Genomic DNA, 25,627 nt, shown 5'->3' on the forward strand with positions numbered 1-25,627 from the left:
ATCAACAGGCAAACTGCCCACAAATGATGGTGACAGCTTCAGTCATCACTACAGAATTCATCACAAGGGAGAAAAGAGTCCAAACTTCAATTCAAAATGACCGTCTTGAAGTGATGTTTTACTGATAACCTATCTGAACAGTGAGAAATTCACCTGCACAGTATGTGATGCGCAGAGGACCCTATTAAAAGCACCACCTTTGTGAAAGGATGACTAACACCTATCTATACTATGCAGGAACAATGAGGCACGAAACCCACAGCCTAAGATTATTTTTTAAATAAGGCTGGTGTAGAAGTCTTTAATGAAGTACAGACACAACAGAATTGGCCTACCTAAGGGAGCCAAGGGACTAGCAACTGCAGGTTAACAGACATTAATAACATTCGTATATAAGAAGCCTCAAGAGCACAACAAAGGTTCGTGGCCTTCCTGCTGCGCTGCAAGATTGCTACGCGTCTGAGGAAGTGCTAGGGGTGAGGCTCTGGACCCCAACTGAGGGTACAGTCTCCATGCTGTCCTCCCAAACCCAGGGAGCCTCAGGGGATAGAAAATGGGAGCTAGAAATGGGTCTCCTGAAGAGGGCTCATCTCTGGGGAGCTATGGTAGAGCTTCAGTGATTGCTTCCCAGGCGTCTTCCAGCTCCTCCAGAAGCTTAGAGGAAATACCAATGTTCTCTGGTCATCAACATCAGCTCCAACGTCACTTCACTGAGCACAGGCCCAGGAGGAGAATTCCTTTCAAATTTGGAATCCAGAAGGTGGGACAGACTGCCTTTGCATCAAGTGGCAAGCCACACTGTGACAATGGCTATAGGAAGGAGATCTTTGCAAGAGAGGGAAAACAAGGGGAGACTCGAGATGAAACCAAGGCTTGGAGGTGTCTGGGAGACAGGTTTGCCAGCATCTGTTGTAAGTGTAAAAGGGCTTCCAGAGTAGGCCCTCAAGTTTGCTTTTTTTCTTTCTTCTATTAGTAAAGTTAACTGAATAAGCAAAAATGAGATTCAACAAATATAAAAATAATTCTAAACTTTTAAGTGTCTTAATTATGTAGAATCCCAGTCTATTTAAATGTGGTCTACTATAAAGTGTAAGTTGATTTTAAAGATGATCCATTGCATTGTTAGGTGTATAAAATAAATACATAAACATTGATACCTTATCTCAAATGCTGCCTAGAATGGGAGAGAAGGCTATTATCTTGAAGTAAGCTTTTAAAAATGAAAAAGAACTTAGAAAAGTAATGGAATGAATTATAAATCAGCAACTGGAAAAGTACCACCCACTTACAGCCTCACATCCCTAACCTAATCCAAGCACCCTTACAAGGTAGTCTATATGCAGCTAAGGGGGCACCTTGAACGTTATGTACAGGGATCAGCACACCTGACATGGGCAAACCTCCACCGTTTAAGTCACCGCAAAAACAATATCCAGTGACGACTATATGAAAAGATTTTTAAAAACGTTAAAACCACTTTTATAGATTAAACGAACCTACTTAAAACAGGTTAATGCTTCTGTGCAACTTAATGCTGAGAAAGGTTGCCAACATACACACTCAGCAGTTTCATTAACATAGGTAGCTCCTGAATGGCCAAAGTCAAAGATATTAAAAAGAAAAAAAAAGACTCATGGGATAGAGGAGACACCACGAAAAAAAAATCAAGGCTTCATGGAAGATAGTAAACTTCACTACCTATAAAATTCAACACAATTTTCAATTTCCCATGAATCAAATGCTTTTCTCCAGTCCTATCCAATCAGAAGTTTTCATTATATACAGCAAAACTTTAACAGAATGGGTAGAAAACCTGTTTTATCGTGATCTGAATGAACTAATGCATGAATAAAGGTACATCTGGGTTAATCCAAACAGATCTGAAGCAGTATGAATGGAAACATTTTTAATAAAAAGGAGAGAGTAGCAGCTATTCATACAAGCCTATTCTGGGGAGAGAGCATGTTAGAGAAGCTGGCTGAGGCTTTAGCAACCAAGCCTTACTGGTAGAGTGGCCCAATGGAGATGTCGAGTACACACTATGTTATAATGGAGCAATGTCATAGGCACCAAGGTAAAGCCAATGTACCCATCTTAGGCCTCAAACAACATCCGTTACAAATATTGCAGCTCACACTTTTGAGCCATGAAACAGAGCCTGACATGACAGAGGCCAGTGTAATACTACAAGTATTAACTGCTAGTATGGTGCTAACCAATCAGAAAGGGCACCTACTACTCTAACCATGTACATTTCACATTGGAATACCAACTGAACATTAGCTCCTGGTACAGGGGTGTGTATGGGCACACTGTGAGATGTTGGTGCTCCTTTCTCCAACAGCAAGGCTGCTCTGACCTTTATACAGTTCTGTGTTGTTTACACCCCTCTGAGTCTGGTGCCATAGTGATTTGGGGGACACTCACAGAGACCCTGGGCTACATTGAAGTCATCTGGCATATGCTAATTACTCAGCGCATGAACACCCTATCACACTGCATGGAGAAGAAAGAATTTTACTGTAAAACTGGGCTTGGGAGACATTTGTGGCATATAACCACATGCAAATGCACCCAAACACACACACACACATCTTAAACTTTTCTATTACTGAAAATAACATTTTGGCTTTCTTTGACTATGGAAGTACTCAGGGCAAGGAAAAAATCAGAACGGTCACTCTTATCCTAATTGTCAAATTACGGCTACAAGCTGGAAAAAAGGTCCTAGTTTTGTTTTGTTTTTTCCCCCAAAGTAGGATGAAAACCTCATTAGTGTGCTAGCAATCCTGCAAGGCCAAAAATGAAAAGGATGATAAGAATCAGTAATGCAAATAATTTGGGGGATGTGAATAACTTTTAGAGCCCATAAGTCAATATTAACACCTTGTGACTCACCCCTTATCCCATGGGCACATAATTTAGAATACATTTCTTCAAATGACAAAAGATCAGAGATGAGTGACCAACAATGAATATGAATTTTTAAAATGGGGTAACAGAAATATTAATCTTTTATAATAATTATAAATTCCCTCTGCACTCTCCACATACCATAAAGATGATTTGGTTTAGCTTTCAAATATCATTTAAACAAACGACACAGAGGGAAGCTCACTGCTGGGGTTTGCAAAGAGGAGCATCTGTTCACGTACAGATACCGCAGGGTGGCTGCTGAAAAGCTACTTTTATGTGCATGATGGTGGTCTTCTCGGCTACAGTACAAGTGCTTGTGCATCAAGTATAAAATACAAGCCTTTAATCACATAGATCAGCTTTTTAGCTTTTGTAAATTTAAAAACAAAAAGGATAAATAAGGCACTGTACTTTTAAAAACTAAAACTGCTTGGTTCCAAGTTTAAAACCCAAGGAACAACCAGAATATAATATATAACTTCCCTTACTCAGCCTCAGAGAAAGACTCTGCAAGTTCCCTTCTCCATCTGAGACGCAATTTCTGACATCTTAAATTGTGGTGTTCTCCATTAACTGCAGATTTGAAAGGCTTGATAAGCTTATAAAAGCAGATTTAGTTAATGCAAAATAAAGGGTTACTTCTATAGAACAGTTTTAACTCTTGAATACTGCCCTTCCAATCACTTTGTATCCATCCGCCTCCGTTTGCTGTGGGAAGAGTCCAGCTTTGCCTTCAGCTTTCGCTTTCTCTGGGCTGCACTGTTCTCTGGGGTTTTCGTCGAGGGTCTGGCCCGAGTCTTTCCACTGCTCTGCTTCCTATTTGTGGCTTTCTGTGGCCTTGAAGAGGACTCACCTGCCCCTTTTTGCTTTGCAGGTTTTGTCACCATCTCCGAGGGGGAGGGCTGGGTAGGTCTTTTGTTTGTGTTCTCTTTTTCTTTCCTGGAGGGAGGGCAGCTCTTCCCAGGTGACTTTTTAGGGATCTTCCCTTTCTTCTCTTTCAAAGTCGTCTTTTTGGGCAGTTGGCTGGCTCTGTCCCTTGCAGCTGGCTTCTTGGCAGCGGGGGTTCTGGTGGATCCATCAACGTGCTTTTCTTTGCTGGCCTTCATCGCAGCTCCCTTGTCCTTCCTGTCCTGAGTGCTGCCGCCTTCTGTCCTCTTGCGTTTATTCTGAACTTCTGCTTTCGGCGAGATTTCAGACGTCTGCTTCCCTTTCCTGCCCTTCATTCCATCGGTACTCTTGGGCTTAACAGGAAACCCATCTGCACCTACTTGCAGGGCAAGTTTGGGGGACATCAGAGGGTTGATGCACACACTCTTACAACTCTGTTTACTTTCCACAGCCGGACCAAACGGGCTTTCCACTTTCTCGCTCTTGATCAAACGCTGCTGGGCTCTGAGCTTTCCTCGAATGTTGGAGTATTTTCTAAGGATCCGGGTACTGGCAGGGGTAGGCGAGTTTGTGGGAGGATGGCTATTTCGACCTTCCTTGACCTCCTCTATGCTGTCTTCAGGATTGGGGCTGAGGCTAACGTCACTGTCATCCTCTGGCTCCACTTGGTCAGGATCCTCTCGAAATTTAGCCCAGAGCTTCTGTGTTTTCCAATTGTTCCTAGCAGGAGTAGCTCCGGGAAATTTCTTCAAGTGTTTCTTCAAGCGTTCAGCCTGCAGTGAACTGGGGTACAGGCTGGAAGGAGAGTACTTCTGAAGAGGATGCTTGACAGGTGGGATGTCTCCTGGAAGACGAGTATTGAGCTTCTTCACAATTACCAGAGACCGGGTTTCAGTTGTCTCTAAGAACCACTTGCAAACGTTAGATAATTTAAAGTTTGTCATAAACAGCATCTGAACAGGAGAAAACTTTTGAACCTCCAGGGAACCCCGACACTTCCGTGACCTTTTCTTGCTTTTCCAAATTTCCTTCAGCTTATCTGACTTGTTCCTTGCTCTTGGTGTTGGCTGGGCTTCTTTCTCCAGCTGGATCCAGCCCTTCTGAACTTTCATGTACTGGGCATTGAAGTTGGCGATGAGCTCTTGGTTCTCCTCCTCGGCACACCACTCTACGAACTTTGGCTGGTCGTCCGCCACTGTGTCCACATCATCCTCGTCTAAGGGATCTCCACTCTCTGAAGCTTCATTTTCCTTTGGCATTGTGTTTCCTTGTGCTGCTTCCTTTTCGGAAGTCACTTTTATAGTATCCAAGGAGTCCAGAGAATGAGCATGTCTTAGGTTGTAGGTTGAGGAGGTCAGTCTTGTAAGCCTTGGGACCCATTTTGGGGGCCCAGCAGCGTCATCACTTCTACTACTTGACAATCCAACTGTGCTAGAGAGCACGTCACTGTCATCATCTTTACGCGGGCTGTCCGCACTATCTATATCATTTACAACCTCTTCTGTCTCTTGTGCAGGAATAGGTCCTGGCTTCTCTTTTGATTGTTCTGGGAACGTACAAGGAATGCTTTCAGAGGTGTCTTGAGTACTGTTCTCACCTAATTTAGACTGAACATAGATTTCCAGTTTCTCTCCAGGCAGGGGCTGGCCAACTGTGGCTGAGGGGTCACTGCTGGGGAAAACACCTTCTTCTTCCCCCTTGACTTCTTTTGCTAGCATGTTTTTAAAAGCCTGCCTGGTGATCATCCCACCTCCTTCGCCCTCCTGCTCAGCATCTTTCCCAGAGGGGTTTTCATTGACATTTGGGTTTTCAGTGTCCCCCAGAGCTTTTGTATGGAAACCTTCAGTCAGGAAGCTCTCAGGTGCTGCCCCACCAGGATACCCTTCTTTTTTAGAACGTTTTGCACCAAGATTTTTAGAAACCTTGATCTCAGCACAAGCAGAGGAAGAATCTGAACTTTGATTTCTTAGGCACCTATCGGCAGAGGAAGGATCTGAAAGTTGACTTCTTAGGCACCTGTCAGAGGCCTCGGGGAATTTTTTACTTTTTTTCTTCTTGTCCAGATTCTCTTCAGGTGAGTCAATGTTTTGATCACACATTTCTTTTTCTGTAGGATGTTTTACATCACCATCCTCTCCCTCGAATTTTCCTGTCCCACCTGGTGCCTCACTTTCCTCAATTTCACTGGGGTTTTCATTAGTCAAAGTGCTGCTTTCCTTCAAGAGTGGGTCAGTATCTAACTCCTGAGTGTCTTCGGTCTCAGCCTCAGTACCGATGCTTTGGTCTTCCTCAGCCTTTCCCAGACTCGTGGGAGGCTCCAAGCCCACTGGGGGACTTTGATTTTCTGAGCACAGAGGACTTTCCTCTCTACTTACTGTTTCAGGAGGGGAACAAGGCCTAGGAACAACATCTTCACTGCCTCCCTCAGAAAGGCTCTCTGTGGAGGGAAGCAGGGGACAGTCTTGGGGTACACTCATCTCCTTTGTATCTAGCAGTTCAACTGGCGGTTGGTCTCGTTCAGGGGAAGATATCCCACTTCCTGTGGGAGCTGAGACCGCGGAGCTGCCTTCTGGAAGATCCTCTTCAGGAAGGTGAGCAGGGAGAGGCCACACTGGGCTGGAGGCTGCTGTCTCCTTTGATCTAGAGGAGCTGCTTGGGTTTGCGTTATTTGTCACAGGGAAAACCTCCGGCTCTTGAGATTCCTTCTCAGATGATGCATCTCTGTCTCCTTCCTTGAGGGAGGTTATTTCTTTACTGGGTTCTTCAGGGCTGTCTTCTCTGGGATGCTGCACAGCTACTGTAGGCTGAGGTGATGAAATGATAAGGGTCTGCTTGGGAGTCACCACGGCCTCTGAGGCCAGTGTCGAGCAGCTGGCTTTTTCTTGGGAGTGTAAATTCCTGGCCAGTGTGCGAACAGTTGGCAGCTCACAACAATCACCATTGAAAAAGTATCCTCGAGTGCTCTTCCTGGCTGTTTTCCGAGAAGATAACACCGATCGTTGATTCTCAAAGTGGCATTCTGTGATCGGCTGGCTGATATAAACGACATCACATTGGTTATCATAATCGTTTATCCTCAACCCTGACGCCCTTTTACTTTTCCGCGCTGTCTTAATGGAGGCGGAAAGCATCCTGGTTCGTGAATGTCCGTTAGACGCTTTGTGTACAGGTGGCATGGGGCTGGGGGCTAACCAACCGTCTTTGGAATGATCAAACGGGCTCTTATCACTGGGCTGTAAATGGTAACCCATTTTATTTCTTCCTAATGAGTGAAGGTGGTTCTCTTGCTTTGGCCTTGAATCTTGTTCACTTGCCTCTAAGTCCTGGCGTAAAGGTGTTTTTGAGCTACACTGTAAAGCATTCTCTTTGTCAGCAGTTCTAGGTGAATTCCCCATAAACCCTGAGTCCCAAGCCTCTTCTGATAAAGCTCTGAATGAATTTCTTTGAGAAACAATACAGCTGTTGCTCTCCTCACTATTCTCAGTCGCCACTTTTACTGCAATGAGATTTTCTACTAAAGCTGAACTCTGCACGTGGTCTTTACCATCCTTGCACATTTTCACATCTGTGTCTTGCTCCTGTCCAGTGGTTTGCCCCTCCAAGCTCTTAGAGATGTGGTGGAAGTTTACTGAGGAAGAATTAGATGTAGTGAGGTATCCCAGAGTGGAACTATCCATTGAATTCGGTTTAGTGGTTGGAAGTTCAGAGGAATCTTTTTGGACAACAGTCAAAGTATTCTCTCTTCCATCTACAGAGTTTGTGTCGGGAGGAGGCTCCTTTAGGGCCTGTTCTGTCAAGTGTTGAGGGCTGTGAGAGCCTGATGAGTCTACGAACAACTCTACAGAAGTAGAAGACTTCATGTTGAGACACATAGCATCCTTTTCCTTATGTTTGGTGCCGAGCTGGGCACAGCCAGCATTGCAGGTGGAGGCATCCATTGTTCCAGAATCCGAAGGTCGCAGGTTCTCGGTGCCTGGCTGAGATTCAGTGTACAGATCGTTCAGAACACGAATGAACTGCTTCTGATGATGAGTGCACAGTTTGACCATAAACTTCTCCAGTGGAGACTTCGACTGATTGTTAGAATCTACTGCTATTGCCTCTGCTGAGTTCTCACTAGACAGACAAAAAGAAAGAAGAAATTAGTATGGTTATTTTCCAAAGAACCATTTTTACATTATGAAATTCATCAATGTTACTCATGTTGTACAGAGAATTGACACTCTGGCCAAAGCTGGTTCTAAGTGCCCACATGCTTTTTATTCAATAAATGAGGAGCATTTACTTCATTAAAATATAAGGCCAGCCCTGTTATATTCTCAATTTTTAGTGACAACTTTCATACTTTTTTTTTTGCGGTATGTGGGCCTCTCACCGCTGTGGCCTCTCTCGTTGTGGAGCACAGGCTCCAGACGCGCAGGCTCAGTGGCCATGGCTCACGGGCGCAGCCGCTCCGCGGCATGTGGGATCTTCCCGGACTGGGGCACGAACCCGTGTCCCCTGCATCGGCAGGCGGACTCTGAACCACTGTGCCACCAGGGAAGCCCAACTTTCATACTTTTAAAGTGATTATTCACCAATAATTTTTATCTTATAGAGAAGAAATATCATTGAAAAGAAATTTTTCTTCAAAAATTAAAATTTTGGCCACATTATTAACTTCAGTTGGTCAACATACACTTTCGTTTTAGGCCCGAGTATTCCTGTTAAATAATCACTGGCTCATAGATCCACAACACCGAAAAAAATTCAGACACACTGTATTACAAGTCTTGGTTTAGCAATACTTAGAGAAATTACAGTTTTAAATGGTTTCTCAGCTTGACCAATTGGCTGGACTCTATAATTCTGCAAACAGTGATGCAGGAATCCTCCTAACCCTTTGGGGCATGGAGGAATAGAGGTCAATAATTTCACATTTCGGATACACTGAAAGATGAATGACAAGCAATTCCTAACTCCTAGCCTCTAAATGAGGACATAGATGTGAGATTACACTGCAAACCATAAGGCCCTGTCAATGCAAGATTGTCGCTTCTCAAGCCCCACCTTCTCCTAGACCTTCAATAAACATTCACAGTAATGCACAGGAAGCCGATTCTACGTTCAAGAACACTTTTCAACCATTTCCGTAAATTATCTAGGACAGAGTTTAATCAGGTAGCGGGGAAGGCAGAAAAAGGATGATACTAGATTGAGGACAGGCTAAGAGCAATTTCTGCCTAGACAGCCAAGTGTTTTCAAGAGCTGATGTGTATTTCTGGACGTCGGGATTTTTACTAAGCCCATGCAGTTGGTGTGTCCCAGTTTTCTGGAGCTTTATACAACCTCTCAATCTCTCTCTCTCTCTCTCTCCCGCCTAATTCCTTAGAAGACTATTACCTGACTCTTTATGCAACACAGCAAAGTACCAAGGGCAGCTTAATAAGTGTGTGCTGAACAGATGCTGTTTGATAATATCTTCCAGCTAATTATTTTTTCTTCAAGCTTTGACTTTATCTCCCAGTCATGAAGTGCCTCTATAGGAAGGTGTACCCTAGACAGCCTACATCGGCCTCCTCCCTCCCTCCCCTCTTCTGGCCTCTGAAGCCGTGTGGTTTTAGTGGAAAGAGCACAGATTGTGGAATATGAAAAACCTGTGTTCTTCTTGTAGCTCTGACATTTACTAGCTATAGGATCTCAGGCAAATTACTTAACCTCTCTGAACCTTGGTTTCCTTATCTGTAAGCTGGAACTGAGTATCAATATTTCAAAGGATTGCTGTGAGATATTAGCTTACATAAAGCACAAAAGAGCAGGTGCTCAATTTTACTTTCCCTGTTCCTGACTCATGCAGATTTTTAAGACCAAGTGGTGAATAACGCTGAAACATGTCTAAATACAAAACAAAATAACACCCAGAAACTATTAATCCAATCTGTTATTTAAATTTTTTGCAAGAAAAAAGGTTACACTGTGTTTTTATTTTTTGCAAGAAAAAGGTTTTTGCAAGAAAAAAGGTTACACTGTGTTTTTATTTTCACAACTAGCAAGAGAGCAGTTTTCTTTAGTGATGCCATGGGTATCTGAAAAGGTCTAGACTACAGATTAGAAAAACTAGAAATGTCTTAGAAAATGCCTACACCTCACTGATCACTGAATTGTGAATAAACCAAGAAAAAAGATGATTATAGAAGCATTATAACAGATGCGCGGGTACGCTGAACATGTACATGCTGGCTATGGGGCCAACATCTAACAAAGAGACGGAAAGACCAAGAGCAACTGGAAAAAAACCTCACTGAACAGGATACTTATGATACGTATATTTTTCTGTCTGTATACTGTCCTTCGGTAAAAAGTTTTAGAAAGGAAATATCTGGAAGGTCAACAGGAAGAAGTTCCTCCCTTCCTTTAGAGCGGGGGAGACACCAGTGACACTCTTGGGTGAGTGACTGCAAAGTCATTTCCAATTCTCGGAGTCAATGAGATATACATGGGAACTTAACAAACTCCTCCTACAGCTGCAGACTTTGTAGCTCACGGGGAAGTCAGGAGGTCCCTGCTGAAGGGACCCCTTCCAGGAGGTCCCTTGTGTCCATGTCCATCACGTGTTACTAACAACATAATATGTGTCACAGGATATAGTACTGGGAGACAGTAGAGAGTAGTCTACCCTTTACTAGTTGTGTGACCTTGGCCAAAACACTGAACTATTTTGGGTCTTAGTGGAGCACCTGTCCCATCTACCACTTAGGATTGCTACAAAAGAAAACCTACAAAGTTTACACAAATACTGGTTACCATTACTGTCAGCCAATCCCATTAAACATGCTTCAATAACTCAGAGACCAGGAATGTATATTAATACTTTTTACAATCCCCCAAAGAGGATTTTCTAGATAATGAAAGTTTACCCTTCAAGTACCAAACATTTAAAAATTTAAGTATTTTTGATGGAAGTTTTAAAAAAATTATATCCTCCTCTGAACACAATTTATTCTTTCTTAATGACTCAGAGTCATTACCATGTACACTATTATTGAAGCTTGGCTATTATTTTTATTATACTGAACTGAAATATATTGATAGTTTTGGGGGCTACTCAATTAAGTAAATCTACTGCCTAAACACAAAGAAGTCACAGTGGCAGTCTGCATTTTATTAAAAATCTGTCTGCATTTTATTAAATATCTTTCTTCTTATTGGCCTCCAAATAGCAGCTGTGTTTAGGAGTCCCACTTTTACCTTTAGCTGAGTACTTTTGCTCACTAGCTGAGAAGCCAAATCTCAAGTGCTAGACTGGTACTTTAAGTGAAAGTAAACAAGCTCTGAATGAAGGCTTGGGGAAGGGTTTTATGAGTAAACCACATGGATCTTCTGACAACAACTTCAACTGCTCAGAGCCCTTTATTTCTGTTTTTGGTTCTTGGATGTGTTCCTGATATTTCTGAGACAGGCGGCTACAAATAAGTGAGCTATTACTGCCTTTTCAATGCATCAAATACACTCTATGTATATTTTAGCAATACAAGAAAAGAGAAAAAAAGTTGACAAAGGTCTATGAGAAGGATTAAGAAATGTCATGGCATCTTACTGTAGAAAAGACTAGAGAGAGAAATAAATGGATCTCCCCAGTTCAAGAAGTGCACTCATGTGAAAATGTCTGGACACTGCTTCATGGCTGTGAAGCCATGGCTGTGCTCTGGAAGCAGGCTTTGGTGTCTGAAGTTAACAACGCGTCTTGAGATTCATGAAATCAAGGTGTGTGCCCAATAAAAGTACAGAGAGCTCTGAAGAAAAACTGAGGAAGCACTTTCTTCTAAAGCGATGCTCACAGAGAGTAAAAAACTGAATAATGATTAATCCTTGGCTGATACCTAACTTCCTTTATGGTTATGAAACTTGGATTTGCTGCTGTCCCACATGTTTCAATAATTTAATAGTGATTGAATATTTTAGTCACCCCCAAACTAATGTAAGGTCTTCCAAAGGGCCATGCCATCAGCTCTGAAGCAATGATTGTGACAATATGGCTAGTCCCCAAGGACAAAACAGTCAACCAACCACCAGTAGGTATTATCTATTTCACAGCATCATGGCAAGGGGAAGTGGTGTCTTCACAACTAAGGCATACTGAAGAAACACTGTTAGTACCACTGAACTCTAACCTGGAACAATGCAGTACAGCATTTGGAGGCTGAAAAACAGCATCACAGAAGTGGACACAGACTACACCAGCCTTAAAACGCATTTATAGCAGTGGTTTGGGGAAGCTCAGGAGATGAAAAGATTAAAACTGAAAATGGCAACCTTGCTTGAGAGAAAGAGAAATCAACAAAGGGTCGTTTTGTGTGTATTTTCCCGGTAAAAAGGATCAGGGACAATGAACTGGTGAACCACAGGTCACCAGAGCAAGCAGTAGGGTGCTCTTTATCAGTTACATCCTTGGCCACCTCAAAGCTATCAACCTGGAGTGACTATATCATTTCCTGAAATCCTAAGCTATAGTGGTTTGTAAAATTCTTTGGCAATGATCAGGGGTTTTGTATATTTACCCTATAATTTGTATCTTTTACTGACTTAATTTGTCTTGTGTTTGTCTTAGCTTTCCAAGTAGATGTAAGCTACTTGAGTGTAGGTAGGGGCCACATTTCATGTTTTTCTGTTTCCTCTTAGCAAAAAAGAGGGGGAGGGAAAGGGAGCATCAGTGATGCTTCCTGAGTTTGCTTCTTGGATTTTCTTCCTAGGTAGCACCATTTACTGAGATAGGAACACAGGCAACGAAGCTGGCAGCTGGTGATTGTTGGGGTATATGTATCTGAAGAGTTCTGTGCACATTGAGTTGAAATTTTTATAAGATGCTGAATCTGAGATATCTGGTAGGCAACTGGACACACAGGTATGAGCCCACTAGTAGCTTCACTTGAATATGAGAACCTTCACATTAATACTAACCTTTGTCCAAGTATCATTAAATGGGCCCTGTTATAATAGCTAACTTTATAACTATAGTAATAAAATTACTTTTGACTGTGCTTCTAAATTACCCAGCTTCCTACCTTATTTGATTTTCTCTGGAAGTTTTTTCAGTAAGACCTATGTTTAGATGAATTTTAATTTCGTATCATTCAACTACTTAATTTCAAAAATTAACATCAACCTTTTTAAAGTTTCATTCTATTACTCTTTTTTCACGTTTTAAGGAAATGGGTGCTAGCCAGCTTTGCCTGAGTTTTAAACAGCTGGTCTTTCTTTGGCTTCTAGTTATTCAATTCTTCCCATAGCCTTAGTCCTTTAATAGAGCCTAAATACAACATTTGTCCTGATTTACTCTCAGACAGTAAGTAGGGAAACCAAAGGGGGGTGAGCTTCTGTCCTACAGACTACTCACTCCTACAGATCACACTTAGGTCAACTCGACCTGAGAAGCACTGTTTTATTTTTAGTTCAGTGATTATAGTTGGCATCACATTTGACTATATTAGATTTTTACAAGAACGGTAATTCATCACAGATTTTGAAATCACTTGTTTGAGTTCACGTTTCTTCCGCTCAGTAACAGGACACTCTCTAATAGTTAAAGTCAATTGTTTATCAGTCAGAAATACTTCACCACCACCACTGAAGAGCAGTAAAAGCTTAGGGACTGGTAAATGGGAGGAAGGGCTACAGAAGAAGGAAACTACCTGGATTAGTTCTGTTTCTCTCCTTGGTGAAAAGTGGCCTATGTGACCTTGACCGATTTGTCTTTCTATCCCCAATTCAATGCCTAATTCTTAAGGGTGTGGTAAAAGGATAAGATAATATTCATAAAAAACTTTGAAAGGCACAGTTTAAGAATGATGTGTCGTTTCACAACCCTATCTTTAATGATTTACTCAATGATGTTTTTCTAGATCAGAGGTTAGACGTAGCTGAACTCGCCTACTTTGTCAATACCGCCGAAATACTTAAATCTCCAAAGGAAAACATTCCTGTGGTTAATATAAATGGTGGATGGTCAATGCCTATGTTCTCTTAGGGTAAGAGATCAAATAGAAAAGAGATTTGGTAGAGAGCTGAAATGACAATTTTTTAAGAGTCTAGAATGTGGGACGGATGGATTCAGGTAGTCTCTCAGTATCTGCTCTGTAACTACCAATCATCAATGCAACATCATTGATGACCAAAATATATTCTTTTTGACTGAAAAAGATCAACAGAGAGAGTGAATGATGTTTGGATGAGAGCTAATCTTAGAAGGAGGGAAAGATAATCCCAGGAAAACAGAAGGGGAGAGAAAGCTTGAGACAATACTTTAGACAGAGTGGACCAAATAGTTAAGAGTTATAAATTAATTTAGCTTGATTCTCTTTAAATACAGGAAAACATAAAAATGCATTGTTTGCCCTGCTTAAAGGCAGTAAGAGTTGTAATTTTTACCAGATAATAATCTGAAATTATGTTCCCTAATTCCTTACTTCTGGTCCTTTAAGCACAGAAAATATAAGTATGTTCAAGGGTCTGGATAAGTCTGCTGACAAGTCCTCACTCTTCACTGGGAAATGCATCTACCCTTGGCTATTTCACATCTCTGTATCTTTCATACCTGGATACAGGAATACTCTAAGGGCTGTGACAAAACTGTGAGTGTGTGTGTAGTGGAGAAGACAAGCATGGGGTATGGAGGTTTTTCTTCACTGTCTAAAAGGCCATGTATAGTTGTATGTGTAAAGTACTGAACAATCAAGTTTTCTTTCCCTAGAACTGAACTAGGAGAAACAGTAAAAGGGTAGGCAAATGTAACATAGAAAAGTGAGAAATAAAGTTCTTAAGATCACAGAATAAAAGTGGCCTCTTAAAATCAGACAGCTTAACACCTGATTTCCAGGTGGCTGAAAAGCTAATTATCTAAATTTGGATTTAGATAGAATTTAGATGGATTTAGACAGAAAAAGATTTCGAAGTTGGGGTTAAGGAGAGATCAGAATTGTGGGTGATGGTGAGATGGGGGTGGGTTCCAAACCCAAGATGCACCTGTAACTCTTCACCCTGTAAGAGTCCTCAGTGAGCCACTCTTGCTGATGGCAACATGGCATCTTGCTTAGGTGTGGAGTGGAAGAATAGTCGAGAACTACTTCTTTAAAACAAAAGACATGGGCTTCCCTGGTGGCGCAGTGGTTGAGAGTCCACCTGGTGATGCAGGGGACACGGATTCGTGCCCTGGTCTGGGAGGATCCCACATGCCGCGGAGCGGCTGGGCCCGTGAGCCATGGCCACTGAGCCTGCGCGTCCAGAGCCTGTGCTCCGCAACGGGAGAGGCCACAACAGTAAGAGGCCCGCGTACCGCAAAAAAAAAAAAAAACAAAAGACATGCAATCCCTTTGTGATAACTTTCTAAGTTTACTGTGTTCTTAACTAAGTTCAGTAAAAACAGGGCAGAACAAAGGTTCAAAAAATTATGAATTAATACTAAACTGGGGGAAAGGAGAAGTGCTTCAGAGGGTGCTTACTGGACATGAAGCCGTAATTTGCTAGCTTTTCTGTACCTCATGGTTTAATAAAAGGCTATTATTTAGAGTAGATCTAAATATGATAGAAGCAGTTTAAGGCTTGTATATTGTATCTTCTGTTTCTCGTAAGTTTAGCTAGATTGTCAAATTTATTAAATTACAATAAAAAATATAATTATCAAGGAGATCCTTATGTTCACTCTTTAACGCATTTTCACCCTATAGCAAAGGTACCTGGGAAGCCGAAATATAATCAGAAAGTTACTTGGTGAGTCAGAAGTCAGAGCAAGGGGTCATTAAACACAACAGTCCAATGTTTCCATCTCCTCTCTAGGAATGTAATAGGCTCACAAAACAGACACTTCTGTCAAACTATTTACTTCTGAAAAAATTTTTTCCCCTCTATCAAACTGATTTTTGCTTCTATCATCCCAGGTAAGACTATGCATGCACGACCATATTACATTACATTTGGTGTTAATTAATGTAAAAAAAAGGAGGGAGGGTGCAGAGGCAGTGAAAGGGGATTTTGGACTGGATGGTGTAAAGTTTAAAGATGACAGTTCCTGGAAGTGGGGGAAGAAATATCCCTAAGTGATATAACTAAATACTGATTGGATGAGACACAAATCTAAGTTATTTATCTAATGAGTATTACAACTAAGAATTCTTAGAAAACACTTTGCAATAGACTTTAGAAAATACTACAGTAATTTCAGACAAAGAGGACAGACCTCTGCTCATGGTTGATTTGAAACTGCAAAAGTGTCTGTCCCTAGACCTAGACTCACTGAATTACTGAAACCAGATTAAAGAGCCATCTGATCTTAAAGGCACAGCTGACATTTTAGGTCAGGATACATGAGAGCTCATGACAAGTCAGTGAGTCTAGTCTATTTCCTTTTTTGTTTTTGTATCTGTCAAGTAGGGGTTTAAAATCTATGTTGTTCTTTGGGGGAAATTGCTCTTCAATTCCCTTTAAATGACCAGGACGATGATAGACTAAAAAAATACCACTGTTTAGGCAGGATATAGAGGCGCTCACTTCCCCAAGTGAGAGAAAATGTACCATATCATGATGCTCTCTTCAAGGGGGTAAAGGGAAAGAAACATTTGTCAAGGCCCAGCAGTGGCCAAGGACTGTGCACAGTTTCCCTGGAGTGCAACTGACAGGAGTCAGTCCACACAAGATTTCCACTACAAGAGGAATATATTTCTTTTGTAGTAATAATAATGACGATAATAATGATAACCTCAAAAACCCACACTACCACTTTGCAGGGCACTGTGTATGCAGATGGAGACCTAAAGGAGGCATGGGGAGCTGACACAAACAAACAGAAACCAAAAGAACATTTAAGAGTTCACATGACAGATCTCTGCAACACAAATGTTTTTCCCTCTCAAGAAATAAAGTGGTATGCTTTTTGACATATATTCCTAGTTTCTTTTTGGGTGAAAGGAAACTAGCAGATTACATAAATATCCAAATAAGCAGTTATCTAATAGTGTCCTGAGTCTTTTGTGATTTTTATGGGATCTTCTATACCTTTTCTCACGTTCTCTTGAGGTTCTAAATCTCCACTCTTGAAACCATACAAATCTGTGCCATAATCCTTAAAAGTGGCAAATTCTACTTTTGTTGTCATATAATAAATCACTTAAAATTGACACAATGACAGCACTCCTAAGTATTGTATTAACTAATTATTTAAAGGACCTAGACCACTTTGTAAAATGTAAAAGGACTTAAAATTTAAAATGATTCCTAAGGTAATTTATACAAGATTTAACGTTATTTCTCACGTGTTCACCTCATGAATGTTAGAGGAGGTATATATACTTTAGAATTTAAAGTACAGTAAGAAAACTATTTTTATGTCTACCATTCTCTCTGGGGTGCTCTTGGAATTAACGGTCCTTTTATAACCATCCCTTATCCCACCTCTCTCTGGAAACACTCAAGGCTACTGTTGGACATGTACTGGAGTGAGGGGAACACTAAGCAGAATCATCTGTATATTTGAGTTTTATTTGGGAATATTGGAAGACAAAATATAAGCAAATGTATAAGCATACGTACACACACAGGCACAAATACTCAACTTAGGTACTTACTCTACCTCAATCCTTATCCTTAGTTTCACCACTTCTCTTGCTTCCAATATACTATCCAGTTCACCTATACTGATTCGACTTCCCTTGGAGAACACTATATTCTAAGCTCCCTGTCACTATTTCTCCTCCTCATTTTACAGTTTGCTGCACATTACCCAGAACTGCCATCTTCCTAGAGCCCAAATATGATCTCGTCACTTTTTCTGCATAAAATTTCAGTCAATTTCCCACTGCTCACAGTCCATCCTCTTTTAGCACCTTCTCCCTGTGGGCCGTGTTCTTTCTTTCTCATTATACTCTCATGGTTTGCGTCTATCTTTTATAAATAGCGCTTATGCTGCACGGTAACAGCTGACGTGGCTACCCCCTCCATTGGATTGTAAACCTTTCTATAGGTCCAGGACTTTGGCCTTTTTAACGTGGTAGCTTCACTGCCTAAAAACTGGGGCTTAGTACATCTCAGGCATAAGTAAGTGATGAATAAACTAACCAAATAAATTACTATGTAGTGAAAATAATTTTCCCAAGACACTTTTCAAGGGAACTGAAAAGGGCAGAGGTAACATTTTGACACATAATCAGAAGGGAAAAGAAAAAGCTTTCAAAGAAAATGAATTCAAATCAAGGAGGCAGGGAAAGGAAGGGAATTTTGAAGGTCAGACAGTAAGAGTGTAGGCTCCGAACTGTAAGCACACAGGAGGTTGCTGGCACCAAAAAAACAAGTATGAAAAGGTATGGTTTACATAATGGCTTTCAGAAGCCATTAGAATTTCTGACTGCAACCAAGAACAAGAAACACTTCTTACAAAGTAACTCAGTACACACATCACATCCTAGTTTGTATGCGTATGACAACACATAAGATTCAACAAAATACTTATCCGTATTATATGCTATGTACTCTGATTCTTTTTTCTTTTTAATTTCTTTTTAAAATGTTGGTTAGAACCCCCTGAACTGATCTTATAACTTACTAGTAAGATATAACTGGCTGATTAAGTTTGCAGAGCTGGTCTACACAGACTCACCAATTCCTGGCATCTCACGAGAGTCTGCTACCCTCGTTATTTTCTTCTTAGTCCATCTCTATCTAGCTAAAATTATACTACTAGGTTTTCCTGGGGAAAATGTCTCAAGTCATTTTAATAGACGCTGAAATGAACACCTCTAAACTGTGCTAGCTATGATCTGATTTACCTGTTTGAAATGTACAGAACTCCCATTTGGTAAGAGCGTAATTAGAATCTCATTAAACAGGCAGTAGAGTCCCCAGATTCTTTCACTGGAAAACTAAAGGTTTGATGATCAAACACATAAGCACACACACATCCCCACCTAGATCTTACATTGTGTTATACAAACTACCACCACATAAAAAGAAAAATCTACAGATTCGAAGCATGTAAAATTTCAACCTTGAAAATACAAAAAACTCTATACAGTGGAAAGGAAAATAAATTCTATAAATTCTTCTACTTTCCAAACAACTTTTATTCCACTTAATCTTTGAAAAGAAATAAAGAATGACTGATAATTTTGATAATATTCCTCTCAAACAGGACCAAGAAATCAGAAAAGCAGCATTCCAGGTTTCAATTATAGTTCCAACATTTCTCCATCTCTCATTTTACAGTTAAAACAAGATTGGCTGCCCAATATCCCAGTCTAATATAAACTCATCTGCCTCACTTTCCAAGTTCTAATCAATATAAACAGCTTCCTCCACAACTTTCAATGGGATTTTCTCACTCTCCTTACCTCTCATACTAAATTAACTCCTGCCAGGTGCTTTCACTCCTAGTTTTCATTTATTGAGCACTTGCAAAGAGCCTGGCATAGTGCTAAGTATTTTACATACAGAATCTCATTTAAGCCTCACAGCAAATCTATGAGGTGGGTCGCATAAACCCCTTTCACACATAAGAAAACTAAGGCTCAGAAAGGTTCAATAACTTGTCCAAGACCATGTACTAAGAAAGTAGAAGGGCTGGGATTTTAAGCCAGGCCCATCAAATTCTATCTCTTAAACTTGGGATATTCTCTACTCTTCTCTCTATGCCCTACCTATTCACCTCTTCCAGTACTGAGTCAATAATACTGATTTCTATTTAACAATGAAGTTTTAAATGCCTCAAATGTAATTTCTTTAGTGGGAATTTCATAATTAAATACAGATTTAATTCTCTTCCTAAAAAGCAATGTAAGTTTATTCAAGAATAAAATTAGTTGATTTAATTAATAGCTAAGATTTAATTAGTTAAAAGTGAATCTAAAAGAAAAATATTAGATTAAATCCCTCATTCTAAGTTGAGTCAAGAGTGCCAAAGTGGTATAAGTATAAAGATAAGTATAATGGTTTGGAATCATGAGTATTAAGGGCAACTCATTATGTGAGGAGGGCAGGCAAGTCCCTTAAAGACCCCAAGTTCCTTATTTTTCATTTTAAAAATGAAAGATTAGGATGGGACCAACAGTGTTTAATCAGTGGGTTAATAAACCCACTATGGTCACAACAATGTGAATATACTTAACACTACTAAACCATACACTTAAAAACCTTTAAGTCTGTAAATTTTATGTCTTTTGACACAATTAGAAAGAGATCTGTTGAATAAACAAACTTTAAAAATGCAAACAAAACAAAAAAACCTGTTACAATCTGAAAATATATAACATGTTCAAGCCTCACTCTTATAAACTGACCCAGGCATCTGTATTGTTAAAAGATTGATTTTCATTGAGTATATCCAATGATCCCCAGAACTCTCTGTGCTCTAACATTCAAAGCAGAACTAGCCTGCACACAATCAGAACAGAAACTATGAATAACATACTTTAAAATTAATCAGAAAAAGTAACTGCTCAATCTAATTTTTGCAAAAGCACTGTCACATTCATACAATTCATAACAAAAACTTAACAAAATGGATCTGCTTTAAATAAAAGGCATCATTTTCCTTTAGAAAATGCTGCAAAGACCTAAGGTTTATAAGAACTTATTATTTAATAAAGGGTTGCTACTGTATTTCTCAATGTTTGAACAGATGTAATTGGTGTATCTGTCACACATTTAAATAGACAGTTGCATTTTTAACAGACGCAGAGTTGAAATGGGGCCTAAAAGGCATTCAGGACAACGCTCACTTTACAGACGAAAAAAACAAGTGATCTTTCTAGTACACCAAGTTGCAAGAAATTTATATTACCAAATAATCCCTTATCACTCCAAACTGCTGATCAAATAAAAGTGGGCAAGAAAAGTACAATGAACATTTTAAAACTACCAGTCAATAAACAACAGTATTCTTACACGCCTATAAAAAGCTCCAGGCTCAATAAGATTTCATACTTATGAATTTTGATATACTTTTGCTTACTTCCACGCTGAACTCCAACCAAATCATGACTTAAACTATTCATTATATATCTATCAATCTTTTAAAATGTTCTGAGAACATTTCTTTTCCACTAACCTCTGAAAACAAGCCTGTCTACTCCACTTGTAAATGCAGTTTGATACACTAGCCACTTCCCCCTAAACAGCAAAAAGTCCAACAACTTATAAGGTGAATATGATGACTAAAATTATGTGTTAAAATGCTTACCATTTGGAAGCAAATAATGATAAAGTGGATACTCTGAATACAAGAACAGTTATCTCTTAATGTTACTTAATAAATAAATACTTTGTTAAAAAAAGGTTTTCACTCATATCAGCTACAAAATCTAACAACATATGACTTGGGTGTATGTTTTTACATTTGAATACAAGTGTCTGGTGAGAGGAGTTCACAGTCCTTGAGGAAAAAATAACAACTCCACAACTCAGAAAGCAGATACCATTTTCCATTTTTTCCACTCCATTTCCCTTATGCAGTTTCCCTGATTCCCAAGAGTTCCTGAATTAATTCCAAAGTATCAGCAGAATCAGAGAAGAAAATTTTGGATTAGAAGAAATAAGTCCTTTTTAAAAATCAGGTCATAACTGAAGAGCTAAGTATCAACATGAAGATAGGATCACTAAAATAAATTCATTGATGAGATGCTAGATTATAATCCTACTACAACTGACCTGGCCACCAGTCTAAAATGGATAATGACAAGAAACACGTAGTTATAGCTTTATACAAAGAAATAATAATTAGGTTTCTATAAAAATGTTCTATAGACACATGGCATAACTGAGTAAGGGGAACAAGTGAAGCAAGGAAACAAGCCTGTAGTACCAGCAAGATTTCCGATTTTATAAACATCAGGCCAAAAGGCACAAAGTGTTAGCTAGGCAGCCAAAGAAATGAGACCAAAAAAATTAACTGAAAGATAATCTAGACCAACTACCAACAATAACATCATTAAAAAATACAAAATTCCATTAGAAATGACTGCAAATCACTTCAACCAACCTATATTACATGAATATCATGAGCTTGAAAAAGGAGCTTTCTAAAACATTTTGCTTATCATTTCTGATCTTTATCACTGTAAAGCTGTTTTTATCAGTTGTTTATCAACTTTAACAACTTTATCAGTTGTTCCTTCCTAACCACTTTACAACAGAAATCACTTTGTAATACAAAACTTTTTTTACACCCCGTTTCTAAAACCCACAATATAAATGTTGAGCAACATATATGCTGTTATTTGTCTGGTAAAAGGAAATACCAGCATTCTCTCAAGAATCTGAATTACTATAATAACCTTAATTGAATTGACAGCGCTTTCACACTTCTGCCTCAAGAGCAAACAAAAATGAGTAAATCATTATTCTTTTTGGCAAGTAATCCCAGAATAAAGTTTTACTCTAAGAAAATTATGAAAAATTAAGTTCAGCAAGCAGGTATTATGAAAACGTGAATGTATCTTGTTTAGCTGATAATATTTAAAGTGAATAATCCAATGAAGAAAGCTGAGGTAGGGGGAGTATCAAATTAGTAGAGAGACAGGGTTACAAGGCAGTACCGAATCCAAATACTGAAGCACAATTTTGAAGCATCAACTTCTAGTTATCTAAGGGATTTCATCTGGAAATAATTTATCACAAAAAATTACAAGCTTTGATTACCAAGTGCATTTACAGTGCACATTGAAATCTTACCCCTTTTGTGGATTTGTAAAAAAAGCATCATAATCTTAAGAAGTAGAAACCAAGCTTTTAAAACAGTTTTCACAACAAAATTTATTAGAAGAATAGTGGTTTTGAAAAGTCTAGCATCCAGTGAGAACTACCATACACAACATTACAGCTGGGAATGTTTCTCCAAAATGTCATGGTCAAATAATACAATGGAACCATTAAATCTTACACATGCACGAAAGAACTAGCGCGTTTGACATAGAATGCAAAAAAAAGGGGACCACATGGATTAAAATTTTAAGTACTCATCACATACATTAAGACACAGCTTATTTTTAGTCCAGTCAAAAATCAGAACTGCATTAAAAAATTAATGTAGTGCAATCAAACCAAAAAACTTAAATTGTGATCATAAGTGCTCTACTACATAAATGTTGATCATAGCAAGGAACAAAAAGTTCAAATCACACAGTACAAAAAAAATCTGTAAATAAATATAAACTACAGTACAAGAGAAATATTAAATTATACAATTCCGTCAAACTGTAAACAGTATATTGAAATGAGGTCCATAAGAGTAAAGGGGGTTCCTGTTTTGTTGCATGACACTTGAACTTCTAGAAATCTGAAAGATGCCATTTTCCGTATCTTCAAAGGCTATGGGTTTTATATATGGAGAATTCCTTTTAGATGTAAGATATCAAATACTAAAGCAGAGGAATAATCTATTTTGTTAACCACAGACAGTACTGCAGAAAACAAAAGGAGTTTTAAAGAATAAAGACCTCTAACAGACAAGTCTTAACATTAGAGATGCAAAGGGCTAAAACACTGGAATTAGAACTTCACATCAGAAGAAACTTGTCATTGAGGACTTCTAGGCTACAAAATATACTGACAGAATTGTCTGCTGATATGTAGTCCTAGACCTCTGCTAATTTTTTTGACATTTACATACTCATGTTACAACACCAACTTTGGCAGAATCACTACTAATAAAATCAGAGCACTCCTGGCCCAACGGTTCCATCACAGTGGCCAGTGCACAGAATTCTCTAAAGACATTGCATAAACTAGAATGTAGAGGTCAGACACCCAAGGACCAGTGCTTGAATTTAGTAGTAGTATGGTGAAGAAGCAAGAGCCACATTGAGGAAGAACTGCATCTGTTATAGCTTACAGAAGCAGCAAGGAATGTCGTTTAATTGTGCTGGCTATTAGTGGCATTTAAAAATATATAGTTTAACTGTGTATGTGTATGTGTTGCATGTGCTGGCTATACATTTATGCACATTTTGTCTTTTTAAATACACTGTTAACAGGAACCCCCATATTATCTGCTCAGTAGTAATAACTGAATATATAGAATGCCACTATAAGAGTGTGAGGCACCGTGTGCTGGAGAGTTATATGCAGCTTTAAAATCTGTTTGGCTGAGTTATACCTGGATACCTGAACTGAGTTTTTAAGTTGACATTCATCAAGGATGTGCTACCAGCACGTCAAAATAAAAGCAAAACAGAAAAATACAAGTCACTGTTAGGTTTAAGAATAGCATCAAAGTACCTGAATTGAGTGAGAATAGTGTGTAAACTGTCCCTGAGGGTTTTTAAACAGTGTGTACAAGTTGGATTCCTAAGAACATTAGCTATATTTAACAGTGTGGACTGATAAAATACCAATGTTTGACAGTTTAAAGTGGAGGTTATAAAGAATTATACGCAAACACTCCGAATGTATAGTTTATATGTTTCTTCTCAAAGCAGCAACAAGCTGCTGTAAAGTATACATCCCATCAGAACAAGCAACATGTGGGAGTCAGATAAAGGTTTCTATCTTAGTCTGGTTTTCTGACAGCACAGCATATCAATATCCAATGACTATATCTTTCCTAGATCAGAATGTAACTATAATTTTGACTAGCAATATAGGATTAGACTTTTAATCAAACACTTTGCTATTACATACTAAAATTCCTTAAACTTACTAATGCTGGTATACTAACCTAGTTAATTATCCCCCCCCTTCATTTTAGAAATATACCCTTCCACAACTTAAAAACATTAAGATCCATTTTCAGTCCTCTGATGTAAAAAGCATGTCAGTGAATTAATATTAAAAATTTACACAGTAAAAAGGCCTGAATTTCAGCCAAAGATTCTAAATACTGCTCATTCCCTGAAGACTTAAAGGGAGAGAGAATCCCTACCCATTTTCCTAGTGATTTATTTTTCTAAAACTGTCTGACACAATTTTTCATTTTGGGGAACTTCCCCCTCACCTCCTCTCAAATTCCAAATTCTTAGCCTGAAATGCTTAATGAAATGGGGAAAATGAGGCAATCACTTGGAATTGCTTGAAAGGTACAAAATGTTATTGTCTTTTTAAAAAATAAGACAAGAATTATTCATATAAATGTGATCTGACCCCATACTATGTAGTATGTTTTATATTTTTAAATAATCACCCTAAAACTTACAGTACCTAAGACTCTGAAGATAAATTAAGACTTTAGTGTTGTAACAGAAAAAGTGCTGAATTATCCCTTTTCTAGTACTTTAAACATTTCAGACAAGTGCTTTCCTAGTGACAGTAAAGTTTACTATATACCCTTCCACCAAGCAGGAAACAAAGTCACCTGGATGAAACGAAAGACTTTTAGGAGTGTAGCACCGGGTATTTACCAAATAACAGATGTTGTTCAACTCATTCTGAGGGGCTAAAAATATTGTAGATTGAAATTCTATTTGGCTATTGTATGTTAAAAATCCCTGCCCTACTGTGTCAGTGTCCTGTGTCCAACCCTCCCACCCCCCTCCCCCAGTCCCCTTACACACTATCCACTGAGAATCTAATCTCTAAAGAGATTATTTTAAAATTTGTTTTCAGGACATACCTGAGAAAGGGTGCAATTATGCAGAACAAGGAACCCAAGACTGCACTAATACTGGTTACAGGTTCATAAATTCTTTCCCAAGACAAATCTAAAAAGTCTAAGAGGTATGGATCTTCAAATATGTCTTACTGCTTTAGATTTTTTTGGTATGTGTGTAGGGTCATTTCCAGTGTTGAAAAGATCATCTTGAGCCTGTTCAATGACAGTTCAAGATGGGGTAAAGAGTTTAATTCCATATTCAAACAATAAAGATTAAATATT

The 25,627-nt window shown here is 39.1% G+C and overlaps 1 protein-coding gene across 1 annotated transcript in view; it reads right to left on the reverse strand.

Moving 5' to 3' along the window:
• Positions 1-3,596: 3,596 nt before the first annotated feature.
• LCOR (ligand dependent nuclear receptor corepressor) overlaps positions 3,597-25,627 on the reverse strand; it is a 125,953-nt gene continuing 103,922 nt past the window's right edge. The window contains exon 8 of the mRNA XM_060286259.1: positions 3,597-7,920. Within this exon, the coding sequence (XP_060142242.1) occupies positions 3,597-7,920 (4,324 nt within the window). The remainder of the gene's footprint in view (positions 7,921-25,627) is intronic.

The sequence above is a fragment of the Globicephala melas genome, chromosome 16 (genome assembly GCF_963455315.2).
Source record: "Globicephala melas chromosome 16, mGloMel1.2, whole genome shotgun sequence".
Taxonomy (NCBI): domain Eukaryota; kingdom Metazoa; phylum Chordata; class Mammalia; order Artiodactyla; family Delphinidae; genus Globicephala; species Globicephala melas.